Below are 14,817 nucleotides of genomic sequence, written 5' to 3'. Positions count from 1 at the left end.
GAGGTTAGGTTTTTCAAATGTCTTTCGGTGCTGTTTGACGCCCTTTGAGAGTGTCTTTGAAGGGTGCAGTCACCACACAGTACCTTCAGGTGGTTCTCAGTGCAAATTTGTGTGTTTCTTATATGTGGTGGGCATTTCCCCACCCCCAGTTAGTATCTTGCCACTTGAATTTGCATAGTGGGGTGGTTATATGGACCCTGGGCCTCCTAGTCCCCTGCAAGCGGACATCTAAGCTGTTCCATGCTTGAGCTTCTCATCTTTGTGGGCCTCTCACCACAGCTGATCCTTGTGGGTGACCACTGCCAGCTGGGCCCTGTGGTGATGTGCAAGAAGGCGGCCAAGGCTGGGCTGTCCCAGTCACTCTTCGAGCGCCTGGTGGTCCTGGGCATCCGTCCCATCCGTCTCCAGGTCCAGTATCGGATGCACCCTGCACTCAGTGCCTTCCCGTCCAACATCTTCTATGAGGGCTCTCTTCAGAACGGCGTTACTGCAGGTAATGCCCAGCCCAGGCTGGGAAACCTGGGGAGACAAAACCCTGCATCACTCTCCCTCCTGAGTGGCCTTATGCAACAACTGCCTCAGAGAGGCACAGTGGTCAGTGGGGCAGAATGTGCACCCTGAGTTTTGGGTAGCTTTGGAGTATGGGCAGGGAAGAAGCCTGCCTCTTTGTAAAGTTCAGAGTCACTACATGAGATTTCCCACCATTGGCTTATCACACAAAACACACAAAAGCGGGGTGGTAGAGCTGACCACCCCCTAACTCCTTCTTCTGTCAGTGGTTCTCAAAGTCCAGACCCCTGGGGTCACAAAGACCTCTGCACAACAGAGGCCAAACTACTTTCATGGTGACACTGTCCTATTGTGTGCGCATCCTCTGGCTGTGCCACACCTCCACTAATGCACAGAAAGCCTCAGCATGAGTCAGCAGTGCACACAGACTGCTGTGTGTTGTCACTACCACATGCCTGTAGCAGGCAACGTCGTGGATGCGGAAGTGAAGAGTACTAAATTTGCTGATCCCTGAGTTCACGTTCTTATGATTCTCTGTGTGATGGGAGAGGATGTCCTCCTAAGACAGGTGTGTGAGGTGCTTGAAGGAAGGACTCGTAGACATACTGTGGTTGTCAGCCTTTGGAAGCTCTGCCTGACTGGGCGAGCAGGCACACCCATTTCAACGGCCGGCAAGGCTGCCACAGCGTCACTTGGGGTCAGAGGCCTTGTGAGCACAGGGCAGAGTAGAATGGCCATTGGCCATTGTCACTGACCTACAGGATGACCTGTCCAGCTTTCCTGTAGAATCAGGGGCAGAATTCCACAGTAGTGGGAAGGGTCATAAAATACACTACCCTTTTCCAGCCACATATCTGGGAGGCCTCACCATCCTCACATGCTGCAGGGGCTCATGGGAGACTAGGAACAGGAGTAATCAGGATAGTGAAGTGACTTACAGAAATTCACTAAATACGTATTTTAGTGGAAAATTCAGGCATTCAAAAAATTTTTATTATTCTTATTTATTTTTTCCTTTCTTGGCCGCACCTGCAGCATATGAAAGTTCCTGGTGCAACCTGCGCCATAGCTGCAGCAACGCCAGATCCTTAACCCATTATACCAGGCGGGGGATCAAACCCATGCCACCAGAGACAACGCTGGATCTTTAACCCACTGCACTACAGCAGGAACTCCTAATATGTTTATTTTTATTTATTTATTTTTAATTTTTTTTTTTGTTTTTGTTTTTTTTTATTTGCCATTTCTTGGGCCGCTCCTGCAGCATATGGAGGTTCCCGGGCTAGGGGTCGAATCGGAGCTGTAGCTGCCAGCCTACGCCAGAGCCACAGCAACGCAGGATCCGAGCCGCGTCTGCGACCTACACCACAGCTCACGGCAATGCCGGAACCTTGACCCACTGAGCAAGGGCAGGGATCGAACCCGCAACCTCATGGTTCCTAGGCGGATTTGTTAACCACTGCGCCATGACGGGAACTCCTAATATGTTTATTTTTAAATGAATTTTTAAATATTTTAAGTTTCTGGGTTTTAAAGTGCAGTGAATATCAGTAGATGTAATCCACAAAAACAGTAGCTGTTTAGACTTTTCCACTTTTCAGAGTATAAAGCGGTTCTGAGAGCAGCATTCATTCGAGAACCACTGACTTAGTATCTCGTTAATGCCAACAGCCTACCATGTCAGCTTTGTTTTACCTGTTTTATTTTTGAAATTTTATTTGTTTATTTTCTTCCTAGGGTTGCACCCTAGGCATATGGAAGCTCCCAAGCTAGGAGTCAAATCAGAGCTGCAGCTGCCGGCCTACACCACAGCCATAGCAATATCAGATCCTAGCCGCATCTTTGACCTACACCACAATGCCAGAAGCTTAACCCACTGAGCGAGGCCAGGGATTGAATCCGCATCATCTTGGATGCTAGTTGAATTTGTTACCATTGAGCCACAATGGGAACTCCCCTTTTGCCCATTTTATAGGTGAGAAGGCTGAGGCTGAGAAGTGTGCGTGTCTATCCAGGGCCATGCAGTTGCCATGTGGTGCAGTCTTGACACTTAGAATGCTACTGGGGAGTTCCCTGGTGCCCTAGCTGTTAAGGATCCAGTGTTGTCACTTTTGAGGTACGGGTTCAATCCCTGGCCTAGGAACTTTTGCATGCCGTGGTTGTGCCCAGAAAAAAAAAAAATCTGGAGTTCCCACTGTGGCATAGTGGGGTTGGCAGTGTCTCTGGAGTGCTGGATTGCAGGTTTGATCCCCAGCCCTACACAGTGGGTTAAGAATCTGGTATTGCTGCAGCTGCAGTGGAGGTCAAAACTGCAACTCAGATCTGATAACTGGCCTGGCAGGGATTAAAAAAAAAAAAAGTGCTGGAGTTCCCATTGTGGCTTAGTGGGTTAAGAATCCGACATAGTACCCATGAGGCTGTGGGTTTGATCCCTGGCCTTGTTCAGTGAGTTAAGGATCCAGCACTGCCACAGTGGCATAGGTCACAGATGCGGCTCAGATCCGGCACTGTGGTGTGGGCTGGCGGCTGCAGCTCTAATTCGACTCCTAGCCTGGGAACTTCCATATGCCGCAGATGTGGCTAGAGCTGGCCAGGTGACAAGGAGCTTGTTTGTGATTGATTCTCTGATGCAATTGACACTTGTTGGGAGAGTTGCCACTTAATGCTGATTCAGACCCTTGCCTGCTCAAACTACCTCCACAGGCAGGGATTGGTGGTGGTGGTTCAGTGTTGAACCATCAGTGCCCAGGACATAGCACCACATAAGTGTATTTCTTTAAACTCTATTGAAGTGTAAAGAAGTGCCCAGATTCCAAGTGTTCAGCCTTGTTAGTTTGCATTAAGTGAACACACCTGGGTAACCAGCACATGAATGTAAGTACAGCCTGACCAACTCCTTGCAGCCCCGAAGTGCCCCTTATCCAGGGCAGTGCTGGTGCCTGCCCAGGCCCATGGACTCGGGGTAGCCTGACATGAGTGGTGGTGAGAGTGTTTACAGCACAGATGTTGGCGAGCACTACAGATTAGCCCTCGCCCTACCCCCAGCTGGTGATTAAGTGTTTCCCAGCAGCCCCTGGGCTGACAAGTCCAGACTCTGCTCTCACTTGAATGATAGAGATGGGCTTTGCCTCATTTTCAGTTTTGACATAAAAGGGATCATAAATGTGTCTTCACGGATTGGGCTTCCCTCATTAATATTAGGCTTCTTCACTGCACAAAATCAGTTTTCTTACGCTAATCTGTTGATTAGATGCAATTCCAGTCAGAATTCCCGAAGTGGTGGGAGGAGTGTATGATTTGACAAGCTGGTTTTTTAAAATATAAGGCTATGCATAGGACCAAGCACCCAAGTTGAACATGAAGAGCCAGATGAAGGTGGCAGCTCAGACTAGAAGATGTCATGCTCATACTGTAAAGGGGCAGTGGCTGTGACACTGCTCACAGCGCCCAGGATAGCATCCACAGGCAGACCCACCTGTATGCAAGCCCTGGTTTATGTGTCAAGCCCAGTTCAATAGTGTCATCCTTAAAAGCCAGTTATAGGGGTATATGAGTCCCTTAAAGTACAACATAAAGCTTCTAGAAGGAAACAGAATATCTTTGTTACCCTGTGGTAGACAGAGTTCTTTTAGACTGCAGAAAGCACTACCCAATGAGATCTGTTCAGCGAGTAGTTGGTTTTATACCAGGCAACCAGGCATGGTGGTGAGCATTCCTGGGAATTTTGGTCAGAGGACCCATTCGGTGGCCTGCCCGGGCCCTGCAGACCTGGATCTCTTTCTTGGGACCTGCTGTCTCCTGCTCCATTATTTGCCTTTGCCCAGGATGGCATGGCCTCCACTCAGCTCTCCACCCCAGCTCAGCCAGCACTGGCTACACTTTTCTTCTCTGATGGGGTGTTGTCTTTTTTTCCCTCTACAATGACAGCGGATCGTGTGAAGAAGGGGTTTGACTTCCAGTGGCCCCAACCAGATAAGCCAATGTTCTTTTATGTGACCCAGGGCCAAGAGGAGATTGCCAGCTCTGGCACCTCCTACCTGAACAGGTAAGCAGAGGCTCATCTGCAGTGTATCTCCTGGCTTCAGAGATGGTTTTTCCAGTGACTGCTAACCTGTGGTTTTGTTTTAATGAGGTGCTGAAACTTGTCCTTGTCTTCCTTATCCTCATTCTCTTCAGACATTTAAACCAACAGCATATGTCCTCCTCATTTTTTCAGCGTATGTTTTTATGTTGAGCAGATCCTTTACAAGCCCATTTGTGAACCTTTTCTGGCCCTCATGACCCTTTTGGTAAAGGACGGGCAGCCCAGCTGTGGGCACCCTGGGCAGGCCTTCACAGGATTGTGCTGGAGGCAGAGCTGCCCCCGAGCCTCCCACAGCCTCCAGCCTTGGGCGGGAGCAGGGGATGGGGTCTCAGGAGCTCACAGGTGAAGTCTGGGAAGTGAAAACCTGGCTTTCTTAGGACGGAAGCCGCAAATGTGGAAAAGATCACCACGAAGCTGCTGAAAGCGGGTGCCAAGCCAGACCAGATCGGCATCATCACGCCCTATGAGGGCCAGCGCTCCTACCTGGTGCAGTACATGCAGTTCAGCGGCTCCCTGCACACCAAGCTTTACCAGGTGTGTGCCCAGTGGGGTCTGCTGGGTCCTACCACAGGCACTGACCTTTGACCACCCTGCAGTGGAGGTGCAGTGAGCAGGTGGCCAGCACCTGGGGGCTCTGCAAGCTTCAGGTCCCAGGGTTATCGGTAGGATTTGATGCTGCATCTTGACTTTTTTTGTGCAAGCTGGGGGTGGGAGGGTCCTCAAAGGTTAGCCTGCTGGCTGACCATGACTAATGCTGCTTGCAGGAGGTGGAGATTGCCAGTGTGGATGCATTCCAGGGACGTGAGAAGGACTTCATCATCCTCTCCTGTGTGCGGGCAAATGAGCACCAAGGCATTGGATTTTTAAATGATCCCAGGCGGCTTAATGTGGCCTTGACCAGAGCACGGTATGGAGGACTAAGTCATGCTGGGCCTTGCTGGAGGCAGGTGCCGCCCACTGCCTAGTTCTCTTCTTCTTAATCCTCCCACCCCAGCCACATCTTGGGCTGCAGCACAGGGCATGGTAGAGAGGCTTTGCCAGTGCTAGGGGTCAGAGGGCTTTCAAGAGCAATTCAGAAAGAATGTCTCAGCCACGAGTTGTCTTTGTTTCTGTGTCCTGGTGGCTTTTTGTGGCCTCAGTCTTGAGGGAAGTTCAAACCCAACAGCAGAGTCTGAATCCCTGTTGAGTTATTTAATCCATGAGTCTAACATTTTAGTGCCGTTTGCCTTGTTTGGCTCTGGAATATAACTTTTTTTTTTGCCTTTTCTAGGGCCGTACCTGTGGCATACGGAAGTTCCCAGGCTAGGGGTCCAGTCGGAGCTATAGCTGCCAGCGTACACCACAGCCACAGCAACTCAGGATCCAAGCCGCGTCTGCGACCTACACCACAGCTCATGGCAACGCCAGATCCTTAACCCACTGAGTGAGGCCAGGGATCAAACCCACAACCTCATGGTTCCTACTCGGATTTGTTAACCACTGAGCCACGACAGGAACTCCTGAAATATAACTTTTCTGAATTAGGGACCCAGAGAATAAGGTGGACCCCCGTGTCACCCCAATGTGACACGGCAACCAGACAGTTGCCCTTGTTCCAGCCACAAATTGGGCTCATGTTCACTTGTTGCTTCCTTCCTTAATGAGGGCACCTTGGTTTTTGTTACCCTGTTTGTTTGGTAGCCAGCACTGGGGGTGTCTTCAGCATAGTTGGGTGAGTATCCACCAGAAGCTCAGCTTGGGCATTGATTTATGTCCCCAGCCCCTCAGGGTGCTCAAGGCCACTGTGGAACCTGCTTGGGCCCCTTTAATGACCTGGTGCCCGGGAGGCTGATTCATGGCTGCAAACCAGGAGACTCAACTCTGAGCTCATCTGCCCATGGAAGTGCTTTGATATCTGAACTCCACAGAAACCTGCCCCCAAACAAACCCGAGTGCAAGATCGAGGATGGGCTGGAATGAAAGTCACCTTGGCTTGCAGTTACCCATCTGTCCCCAGCATTAACGGTGGACACAGGCAGGCCAGGTTTTTGGTCAGGGAGGTTGAGAGTGACCCCCAAGGTCCCTGTGCAGTGAAAAGAGGAGTGTCGCGCCTTTTACTTTGGACTTGGGTTTTGAGTTTGTTTAGTCTCATCTTGGACCTTCCTTTCTGGTGTTCTCCTCACTGTGTGGCCCTAAGCATGGTGCTCTTATCCCCACATCTTGCAGATATGGGGTCATTATTGTGGGCAACCCAAAGGCCCTGTCCAAGCAGCCACTGTGGAACCACCTGCTGAACTACTACAAGGAGCAGAAGGTGCTGGTGGAGGGGCCTCTGAACAATCTTCGGGAGAGCCTCATGCAGTTCAGCAAGCCCAGGAAGCTGGTCAACACCATCAACCCGGTGAGTGCCGGGCAGGGGAAGGGAGTCGGGGAGGGAGACTGCTGGGAATCCTTTCTCCCCAAGCCTGTATTCTAGGCACGTGGTGGTGAGGTAAGCAATGGCAGGTGTGACTCATGACGAGTGTGAACTGAGGCTAGACCCAAGTGTCAGTGTGAATAGGAGCAGTGCATCTTGACCTGTCCCCGAAGCCACATCCTCCCCCCCCGCCCAGGTCTCCTAGGCATTCTGAGGTCTTTCTGGCCTTAGAGCTTATGAGATGTTACGTCACAGGTGGCATCCAGGAGTCAGACACAAGTAGTTCGGGCACTTTGCAAATCCAAGGTGCTCTGGGGGCTTAGGAAGTGGTTGCTGCCTGAGATTTCCCAGGGACGAAAATGTTCATCATCAAAGGTGAGGTCAGGCGAGGAGAGATGGGCAAGGCCCAAAACATACAGGCTGACAAGCCTCAGGGTTGCCTTCCATGCAGCCTGGTCACCTCCCAGGCCAGCAGATCTTCGGAAAGTCCTTTCTGGTGTCGACAAAATACAATTCCTCACTCATCTGAACCTTTTGTAGGGAGCCCGCTTCATGACAACAGCCATGTATGATGCCCGGGAGGCCATTATCCCAGGATCGGTTTATGACCGGAGCAGCCAGGGTGAGTCTCTGCAGGGTGCTGGGCCGGCCCTGTGGTTGTTGACCATTCCCACACCCACAGCTTCCAGCCCTGTCAATCCTGGGTGGCCTTCCAAGCCTCAGTCCACAGAAACCTGCCTGACAATGAGAGTTCTTTCTCAGCTTCTCTTGTTTAAAATCAAATAAGTGGTCTTTGGCAGTTTCTAAAAACCAGATGTTTTTAAAATAATACAGCTTTGTGTATAGCGGTCTCAGCAAATACTGCCACTCTGCCGGTTTGTCCCTGTGCCCCCCGCCCCCCCGCACCCTTTGCTCACCTTCTCAGTGGGAGGGTCGCACCTGCAGCTTTCCCGAAGCTTCAGCTCTGTCTGTCAGACCTAGGGTTGGGCGCACAGCCTCTGTTCCTGGGTGAAGTTTCTGTATGTACTAAGGCTGAGCCTTGTCTCTGCTGCCTGGAACTCCTCCTCCAGCCTGAGCCAGTCTGTAGACCGTTTCCACTCATCCCTCAAACCTCTGCCTCCTGGGACCCTTCCCTGTACCACCCTCCACAGAGGGTGACCACCTTGCCCATGCACTGTGCCACCTGCCTGCATTTTACATTGGCCTTCTACCTCTCATGTGCTTGCCATCCACCCTGAGGGCGGGTGCACTCTAGCTGCTCCTCTTACATGATAAATTGGCAAGGCTCCTTCCCTGCCCCAGTGTTTTCTCCTGGGCTCTAGGCTCAGACTGGAGATTGTGTTCTTGAACAACAGATCTCTCATTGTCATATCCAGTGAGTCGGCATGTAGCCAAGGGTTTCCTGGGTCCGTCCTTTGTCCCTGAGTCCACCGTGGGTCTGGGTAGACCCAGGATTGCCTTGGGGCTTTTGTCTTCAGAAAGATCCACTAGTCTATCAAGCTTAGTGTTTTCTTGCTTTTGGTCAGTTGGGTGGTGGGGATGGTGGTGGTAGCATGCAATACAAATGTGACATTTGCCATTAAAAGGGTTTTTTTTTTTAAACTAGAAACACAACACAATTTCAGTTTTTCATATCCCCTTAGGCTAGTGCTTCTCAGAATCCCCTGGGAGAAAAGGTGCATTCCCAGCTACCAGCCCAAGGAGGCTGTTGGGGGTAGGGGTGGGGTGAGTTGTAAGATCCTGAATCAGGTGATCTTGCTGCAGGGGTGCACCAAGAATGCTGGAGCAGGCTAAGCAGCGACAGAACAAGACAGGCATTTCAACTATGGGCAGACCAGCTGGTTTGGGGTTGGGCAGCAGACTTATTTGGATGCAGTGTGATGGCTGCTGTTCACTTTGTGTCTTTTTTTTTTTTTCTCTTTTTAGGGTCGCACCCATGGCATATGGAGGTTCCCAGGCTAGGGATCCAATCGGAGCTATAGCCTCCAGCCTACGCCACAGCAGCGCCAGATCCAAGCCAAGTCTGAGACCCAACCACAGCTCACGGAAACACTGGATCCTTAACCCACTGAACAAAGCCAGGGATCAAACCTGCGCCCCCATGGATTCTAGTCAGATTTGTTTCTGCTGAGCCACAATGGGAACTCCTCACTTTGTGTCTTGTAGGCCGGCCCTCAAACATGTACTTCCAGACCCATGACCAGATTGGCATGATCAGTGCCGGCCCCAGCCATGTGGCCGCCATGAACATTCCCATCCCCTTCAACCTGGTTATGCCGCCCATGCCGCCACCGGGGTACTTTGGACAAGCTAACGGGCCAGCCACAGGTGAGCACCAAGCAGCATCCCATGGGAAAAAGCAGTTTGGCCTTGGAGTTTGTCACATCCAGGCTTTGAGCAGCTGTGCTTGTCTATGAGGCTCAGAACCTCCTTCAAGGAACCCTGGATTGCTCTCTTTCAGGCCGGGGCACCCCAAAAGGCAAGACTGGTCGTGGAGGACGCCAGAAGAACCGCTTTGGGCTTCCAGGCCCCAGCCAGACAAATCTCCCCAACAGCCAGGCCAGCCAGGATGTGGCATCACAGCCCTTCTCACAGGGCGCCCTGACCCAGGGCTACATCTCCATGAGCCAGCCCTCCCAGATGAGCCAGCCCGGCCTCTCCCAGCCTGAGCTGTCCCAGGTGAGCCCTCTGGCACTTTATCTTGAGACATCTCACACCACAGAGCAGTCAGACCAGGCCAGGGAGCCCTCTTCACACATGCAGACCCTAGGACACTCGCCCCTTAAAGACCTTAGTAGTGGGTCCGAGGTCTAAAACATTCCATCCACGGTACCATCCTGGGTAGCTGGCCTGGGATACTTGTCTCCAATGGTGAGGTAACCAGTGAGGGTTTCTTGCTACTTACGCCTGAAGATAAGTTTCCAGATTATTCCTTGGGACTGGTGGTGACAGGCTAGACACTGAGCAGGTTCTCGAGGCTGGGAGGATAAGTATGTGTCCTCTGACTGGGTACACATCTCTGCAACCTTGTTTTCCAGGACAGTTACCTTGGAGATGAGTTTAAGTCCCAGATCGATGTGGCGCTGTCACAAGATTCCACATACCAGGGAGAGCGGGCGTACCAACACGGCGGAGTGACGGGGCTGTCCCAGTACTAGAAGGCAAGCTGGCCTCTGGAGGAGGTCTTTGCTGGGATCTGGACTTGTAGGGGAAATTCAGAAAAGGAGGTGGGAGTCTCAGGTCCCCAAGGGGCCAGCTGTCTGTCACCTGTATGGGTCCCGGGGCCTCTGCTCACAGTATGAGCTACGTGTTCCCTGGTCCTCGCTGGAGAGTGTCCTAGAGCTCAGTGTGGCAGGGGCGGATATGGGAGCCTCCCAGCCACCCAGGTGGGCAGCCAGGGGGCAGAAGTAGCCCTCCCCCTGATGGGCAGCTCTTGAGGGTGGCAAAAGTCCCAGCTCCCAGGTGCACGGGTGCCTCTATATGTGCTTCTTGGTGCTTGTGAGGACCCTGCCACATGGTTTCCCTTTTGTAATGTGGCCCCAACTTGCCTGTGTGCTGGTGTTTGGTGCTGCTGAGAGAAGGGGCCCTGCTCTTACAACGCAACCTCAGTCACCTTCTCTCTGGTCTGAGCACCCGGCTGGCCTCTGAGGTCCATTCCACACATGGGGATGCAGTTGCCAAATGGAGTCTGGGAGAAAGGGTGTGCCTTCTGGGCCAGGCCTGGGAGCTGCCCCAGGCTCCCACCTCCTCTGAAGCCTCTTGCCCTCTCTCCCTCCCGACAGGTGGCGGCAGAAGAGCTAAGCTACGTGGCTTAGTCCATCAGCATCTTATTCTGGGTAATAAAAAATAAAAATAAATGGATACCTGTTTTCCACTGCTAAAACTGAAGCACCACTGTGAGCAACAGGAGAGGGAGAGGAGCACCCGAAGGAGAGAGGAGCCCGAGACAGAGCGAGCGCCCACTGCTGGCACGTGGCGGCGAGGAGAAGGAGAAGGGAGAGCGGGAGGTGGGGCGGGCCGCGGAGGACCGCCCGCCCGCGAGCCCCGCCAGCCCCGCCCGCCGAGGAGCCCAGCGCCCGCCGCGTCCACACCTGGGTCTGCGACCAGGGCGGAGGGAGGAAGACCCTCATCTCAGAGTAGCCCTTTCCTCTGTTCTTTTCTTTCTTTTTTCTCTTTTATTGAAAGGGGACTACGTTTTAGCAGGAAAAAACTTAGCATTTCTGTGCCGTGCAGGCTCCTTGCAGTGGCGGCCGTGCCGGGAGAGCCCCTCAGAGTGCGGGTTCTGTCCATGCCGGCTCTGATACCGCCGCTCTCATGCTGCCTGTGTTCTAAGAGCGTTTTCATTTTAAGAAAATAAGGTGTCTGGGTGGTTTCTGTTTTTTGTTTTTTTTTTTTTTAAGATTCTTTGAAGGGAGTACTGAAAAAAATACTTTCTTGAGTTTATCTCTCAAATCTTAGTGGTGGACCTGGGAGATGTCAGAAGCTTCCAGAAACGAAGTTTAAACAAGGCGACACAACTCAAGATTGGAATCGACACCTGTGACGTGAGGAGGATTTTTTTCAGTTTTAGCTTCCAGCGGCTTCTCCCTGTGCATCAGGGCAGTGAGGGAGCGCGGTCCTCGGCCGGGCAGGCAGCTCCGTGGTCTCCGCTGGACTCCGAGAAACAAAGCGCTTCCAGTGCGCCGTGGACTCGGCCCCGCTCCCACCCACCCCCCCCCCAGGAGGGGCCTCTGGCAGGACTTGGCCCTGAGGCCGGAGGGCGGGAAGGTAGCTATTCACCCGTCAGTGGCTTCTTCCCTGGGTTCCTTCCTGAGGATTTGGTGGAAAGCAGCAGCCAGGAAGATCCGTCCCTGTCCCCCGGGCAGGCGCGCACTGTGCCTGTGATGGGTTAGACTCACTGAGCACCCCATCCCCCTTCGTTCCCCACCCTACTCCCTTAGTTGGAGCCCTTTCTACCTGTGGGGCACAGCTTCAATGAGGTGGGGTCGTTTCTGCTTTGGGGGGAAAGGGAAGTAAGTTTCAGAAATAAGTTCTGTGTGGAAGGCCTTGGAAGAGTTTGTTCCATCTGGCCATACAAGGGGGTCTCTGCCTGGGTCTGGTTGCACTTGGAGAAGTTATTGTAGCTGGTGGAATCACCCCAGCTCTTCCCAAACCATGGTGAGGTATTAGCCTCCCCTGGCCAGATCTAGTCGGGACCGTCTAACCCTAATCCTGCCTATCTGGGCCTTGATGACCCTGACCCCCAGCATCCCCCTCCCGGTGTGCCTGACACTGGCCTTATCCCAGAGCCTCCAGATTCCAGCTGGTACACGGGAGAGATGGGGACGTACAGGCCACCTTCCTTCTGGCAAGGCCTCTTATTTATTACCATTGCTGTAGGGCTTTCGGTTCCCACTTCTTTTGGTAGCTGCATAGAGTTTGGATAGGTTTCTGCTCTGACCCCATGTGTGAACTCCCCATGGGTGACACACCCACCCACCCTGTTCTGTTCCTTGGAATGCTTTGCCTCCGCTTTGTGCTGTTTGCGTTTTTTTCTCCACCTTAGCAGCAGTTACTATGAGTTTCCTAAATTGAGGCGCATCTGTACCAAGGCAACGTTAACTTTTGATTTTTTGGTCAATTTGTTTTAAGCTCTTTTGTCACCAATAAAAATCTTAATAAAATAGCTCTTGCATTCACCCCCGGGCTGGGTAACTACGGGGGGGGGGTGGCATAGGACTTGGTCTGGGGGTCTGGCTGGTTGGCGTCGCAGGACCTGGAACCACCTAGATGGGAAGGCTGAGACAGGCCAAATATGCACAGCGGAGACTGCTCAGGCAATTCCCAGAGCTCAGGCGCATGCCATGGGCCGCCGGGAGATGGGGGTTCTGGAAGGCTTGGGAGGGATGGGCCGGTGGCGTCGCTGTAGACTACCCCACTACCACCACCCTGGTGGATCATGGTGATGCTCTCGGCCGCTTCCCTCCCCACCCCCAACCACCCTGGCACGGCTCAAGAAGACAGTAGAGCGGACCACGTAGTGTTTATTGTTGCCACCGCCCACCTGCCCCCATCAGCGGCAGCCGCACTCATCCACCACCATGTCCTCGTAGTGCCGTAGTACCACGTTGTCATTGTTATCAAAGAAGAGCACAGAGATAGGCGATAGACGCGCGGGTACGCAGCAGGGCAGGCCGGCGGCGCCGGGGGCGGCCGAGTGCATGAGCGCGCGCAGCACCGCGTGGTTGAGCGCGGGCGTCCCACCCGGTTCCGACAGCGCGGCGGGCAGCGCGCACTTTCCCTGGCAGTAGTTGGCTAGGAAGCCGCGAGGCGCGATGACCCAGCGGTGCCAGCCCACCTCGCGGAAGCTCACATAGAGCCGCCGCGTGCGACACGCGCCCCCCGAGCCACCGCCCACTGCGGGCTCGGCCTCGCGCCGCGGCCGGGCCAGAGGGTGGCACAGGCGCGGGTCGAGGGTCACCAGCAGCAGCGAGGCCTCGGTCAGGCGCGCGCAAACGGTGGGGGCCCGAGGACGCAGCGCCAGTGTTAGACGGAGGCTGCGCGGCGCCGAGGCGTTGCGGGCCCAGGCGGCGCCCAGCAGCTCAGCGCGCACCGGCGTTCCCAGGGCGGTCACCGCCTGGCGGAGCAGCACCGGACCAGAGCCCGCGCGCGCCACGCTCAGCTCCCAGCTGCCCGCCATCCCCGCCGACGCCTCCTCAGCCGCGAAGCGCAGCTCCAGGCGAACCTGGCTTGGGCGTTCTGCCGGTTCCACGGTCGACAGGTCGAAGACGACGGTCCACTCCGGGCACTGCCCGGCAGCCGAGGCGGGCTCCGGGCGCCGGGCAGCCGCGCCTGGGGAGGCAGGGAGAGGGTTCGGCTGGCGCTGCGTCCCTACTCAGTGCCCCGAGAGGGGCTCTGGGTTGGGGACGGGCAGGGTGGGGGCCTGGGGGCACACCATCTGTTAGAAGGCGTCAAATGGTGTGAGGCGGCGGGGGGTCGGGGAGAGAAGGAGCGGGGGGCAGGGCATCACTTCCAAGGAAGAGGCCCTGCCCGGTGCAAGGGTGGCCAGCCCGCAGTTGGGAACACAGGCAGGGTTGGGGGTGGAGGGTGGGCGAACGCCTGGGGCCCGTGGGGAAGCGATGCTGGGGCGGGGTGGCATTTGCAGGAAGGCATCTAGTGGTGTGAAGCGGCAGAAGGGGTGGGATGGAGTGGGGGCAGGGCTTCAGCTGCAAGCTGGCTTTCGGACCACTCCCCGCCCCTCCCCACAGGTGTCCACGCGGAAGAATGGATGGAGTGCAGAGATCCCGGTTGCTTGCGGGCTAGCGAGTGGGGACCCTCAGAGATTCCAGCCTCTCTACGCGCCACTGGAAGCTCCTGGCAGCCCGGAGCACCCAGCGGGATCTCCGTCTCTCAGACCCACGCCCCCAGCGCAGGCCCCACTCACCGCGGTCCGGTACGTGGCGCACGATGTTTCCAGCGACCCCCAGCTCCTCCACGTGGCACGGCCGCAGGGCGGCCGCCGGGGGTGTTCTCCTTGAGCCCGCCCTGGCTTCCTGGTGGTCCCGGCGGCGGAATAAGCGCCACATGACCGGGGGTACGGGCCGGGACGTGGGGGCGTCCCGGGGTGCGTCGGACAACCCGAGAGCCCGCAGCAGGGAGGCGGCAGGGCCCGGGGCAGCAGGGGCGCGGGCCAGGGATGGCGAGGGCAGCAGCAGGGCCAGTAGGAGCAGAAGGGCTCGGCGGCAAGGCGAGGGCATCTTCTTTGCAGGCGGCGGTCCGGCGAGTGTTCAGGAGCTGCTGGGCTCCCGGACCTGCGGTCTGGGGGCGGGGAAGGGGTCGCAGGAGAGAC

At 55.0% G+C, this 14,817-nt stretch overlaps 2 protein-coding genes across 5 annotated transcripts in view; one reads left to right on the top strand and one right to left on the bottom strand.

Annotated features, from left to right (window-relative positions):
- UPF1 (UPF1, RNA helicase and ATPase) overlaps positions 1 to 12,654 on the top strand; it is a 38,534-nt gene extending 25,880 nt beyond the window's left edge. The window contains exons 15-24 of one of the 4 annotated variants that reach the window (XM_021083471.1): positions 280 to 493; positions 4,438 to 4,555; positions 4,972 to 5,128; positions 5,359 to 5,501; positions 6,800 to 6,974; positions 7,530 to 7,611; positions 9,156 to 9,317; positions 9,451 to 9,668; positions 10,028 to 10,150; positions 10,772 to 12,654. In XM_021083471.1, coding sequence (XP_020939130.1) covers positions 280 to 493; positions 4,438 to 4,555; positions 4,972 to 5,128; positions 5,359 to 5,501; positions 6,800 to 6,974; positions 7,530 to 7,611; positions 9,156 to 9,317; positions 9,451 to 9,668; positions 10,028 to 10,147 — 1,389 coding nt within the window. In that variant the 3' untranslated portion in view covers positions 10,148 to 10,150; positions 10,772 to 12,654. Of the gene's footprint in view, positions 1 to 279; positions 494 to 4,437; positions 4,556 to 4,971; positions 5,129 to 5,358; positions 5,538 to 6,799; positions 6,975 to 7,529; positions 7,612 to 9,155; positions 9,318 to 9,450; positions 9,669 to 10,027; positions 10,151 to 10,771 lie in introns of all 4 variants that reach the window. The other 3 variants (XM_021083468.1, XM_021083470.1, XM_021083469.1) reach the window with 3 other exon arrangements.
- On the bottom strand, positions 11,373 to 14,749 carry GDF1 (growth differentiation factor 1). The gene is made up of 2 exons (XM_013991296.2): positions 14,413 to 14,749; positions 11,373 to 13,820 (listed from the first exon to the last, which is right to left on the bottom strand). Exons 1-2 carry the CDS (start codon positions 14,723 to 14,725, stop codon positions 13,042 to 13,044), a joined length of 1,092 nt encoding a protein of 363 aa, XP_013846750.2. The 5' UTR covers positions 14,726 to 14,749; the 3' UTR covers positions 11,373 to 13,041.

Source organism: Sus scrofa, chromosome 2, assembly GCF_000003025.6.
Source record: "Sus scrofa isolate TJ Tabasco breed Duroc chromosome 2, Sscrofa11.1, whole genome shotgun sequence".
Classification (NCBI taxonomy): domain Eukaryota; kingdom Metazoa; phylum Chordata; class Mammalia; order Artiodactyla; family Suidae; genus Sus; species Sus scrofa.
Note: the sequence above shows the minus strand (reverse complement) of the source record. Positions and strands in the feature narration are given on the sequence as shown.

Excerpts from the sequence above, each read along its gene's own strand:
- GDF1 (XM_013991296.2), bottom strand. The coding sequence starts at position 14,725 with ATGCCCTCGCCTTGCCGCCGAGCCCTTCTGCTCCTACTGGCCCTGCTG. Across the intron at positions 13,821-14,412 it reads GCGCCACGTACCGGACCGCG|GCGCGGCTGCCCGGCGCCCG; the intron begins GTGAGTGGGGCC and ends CTGCCTCCCCAG.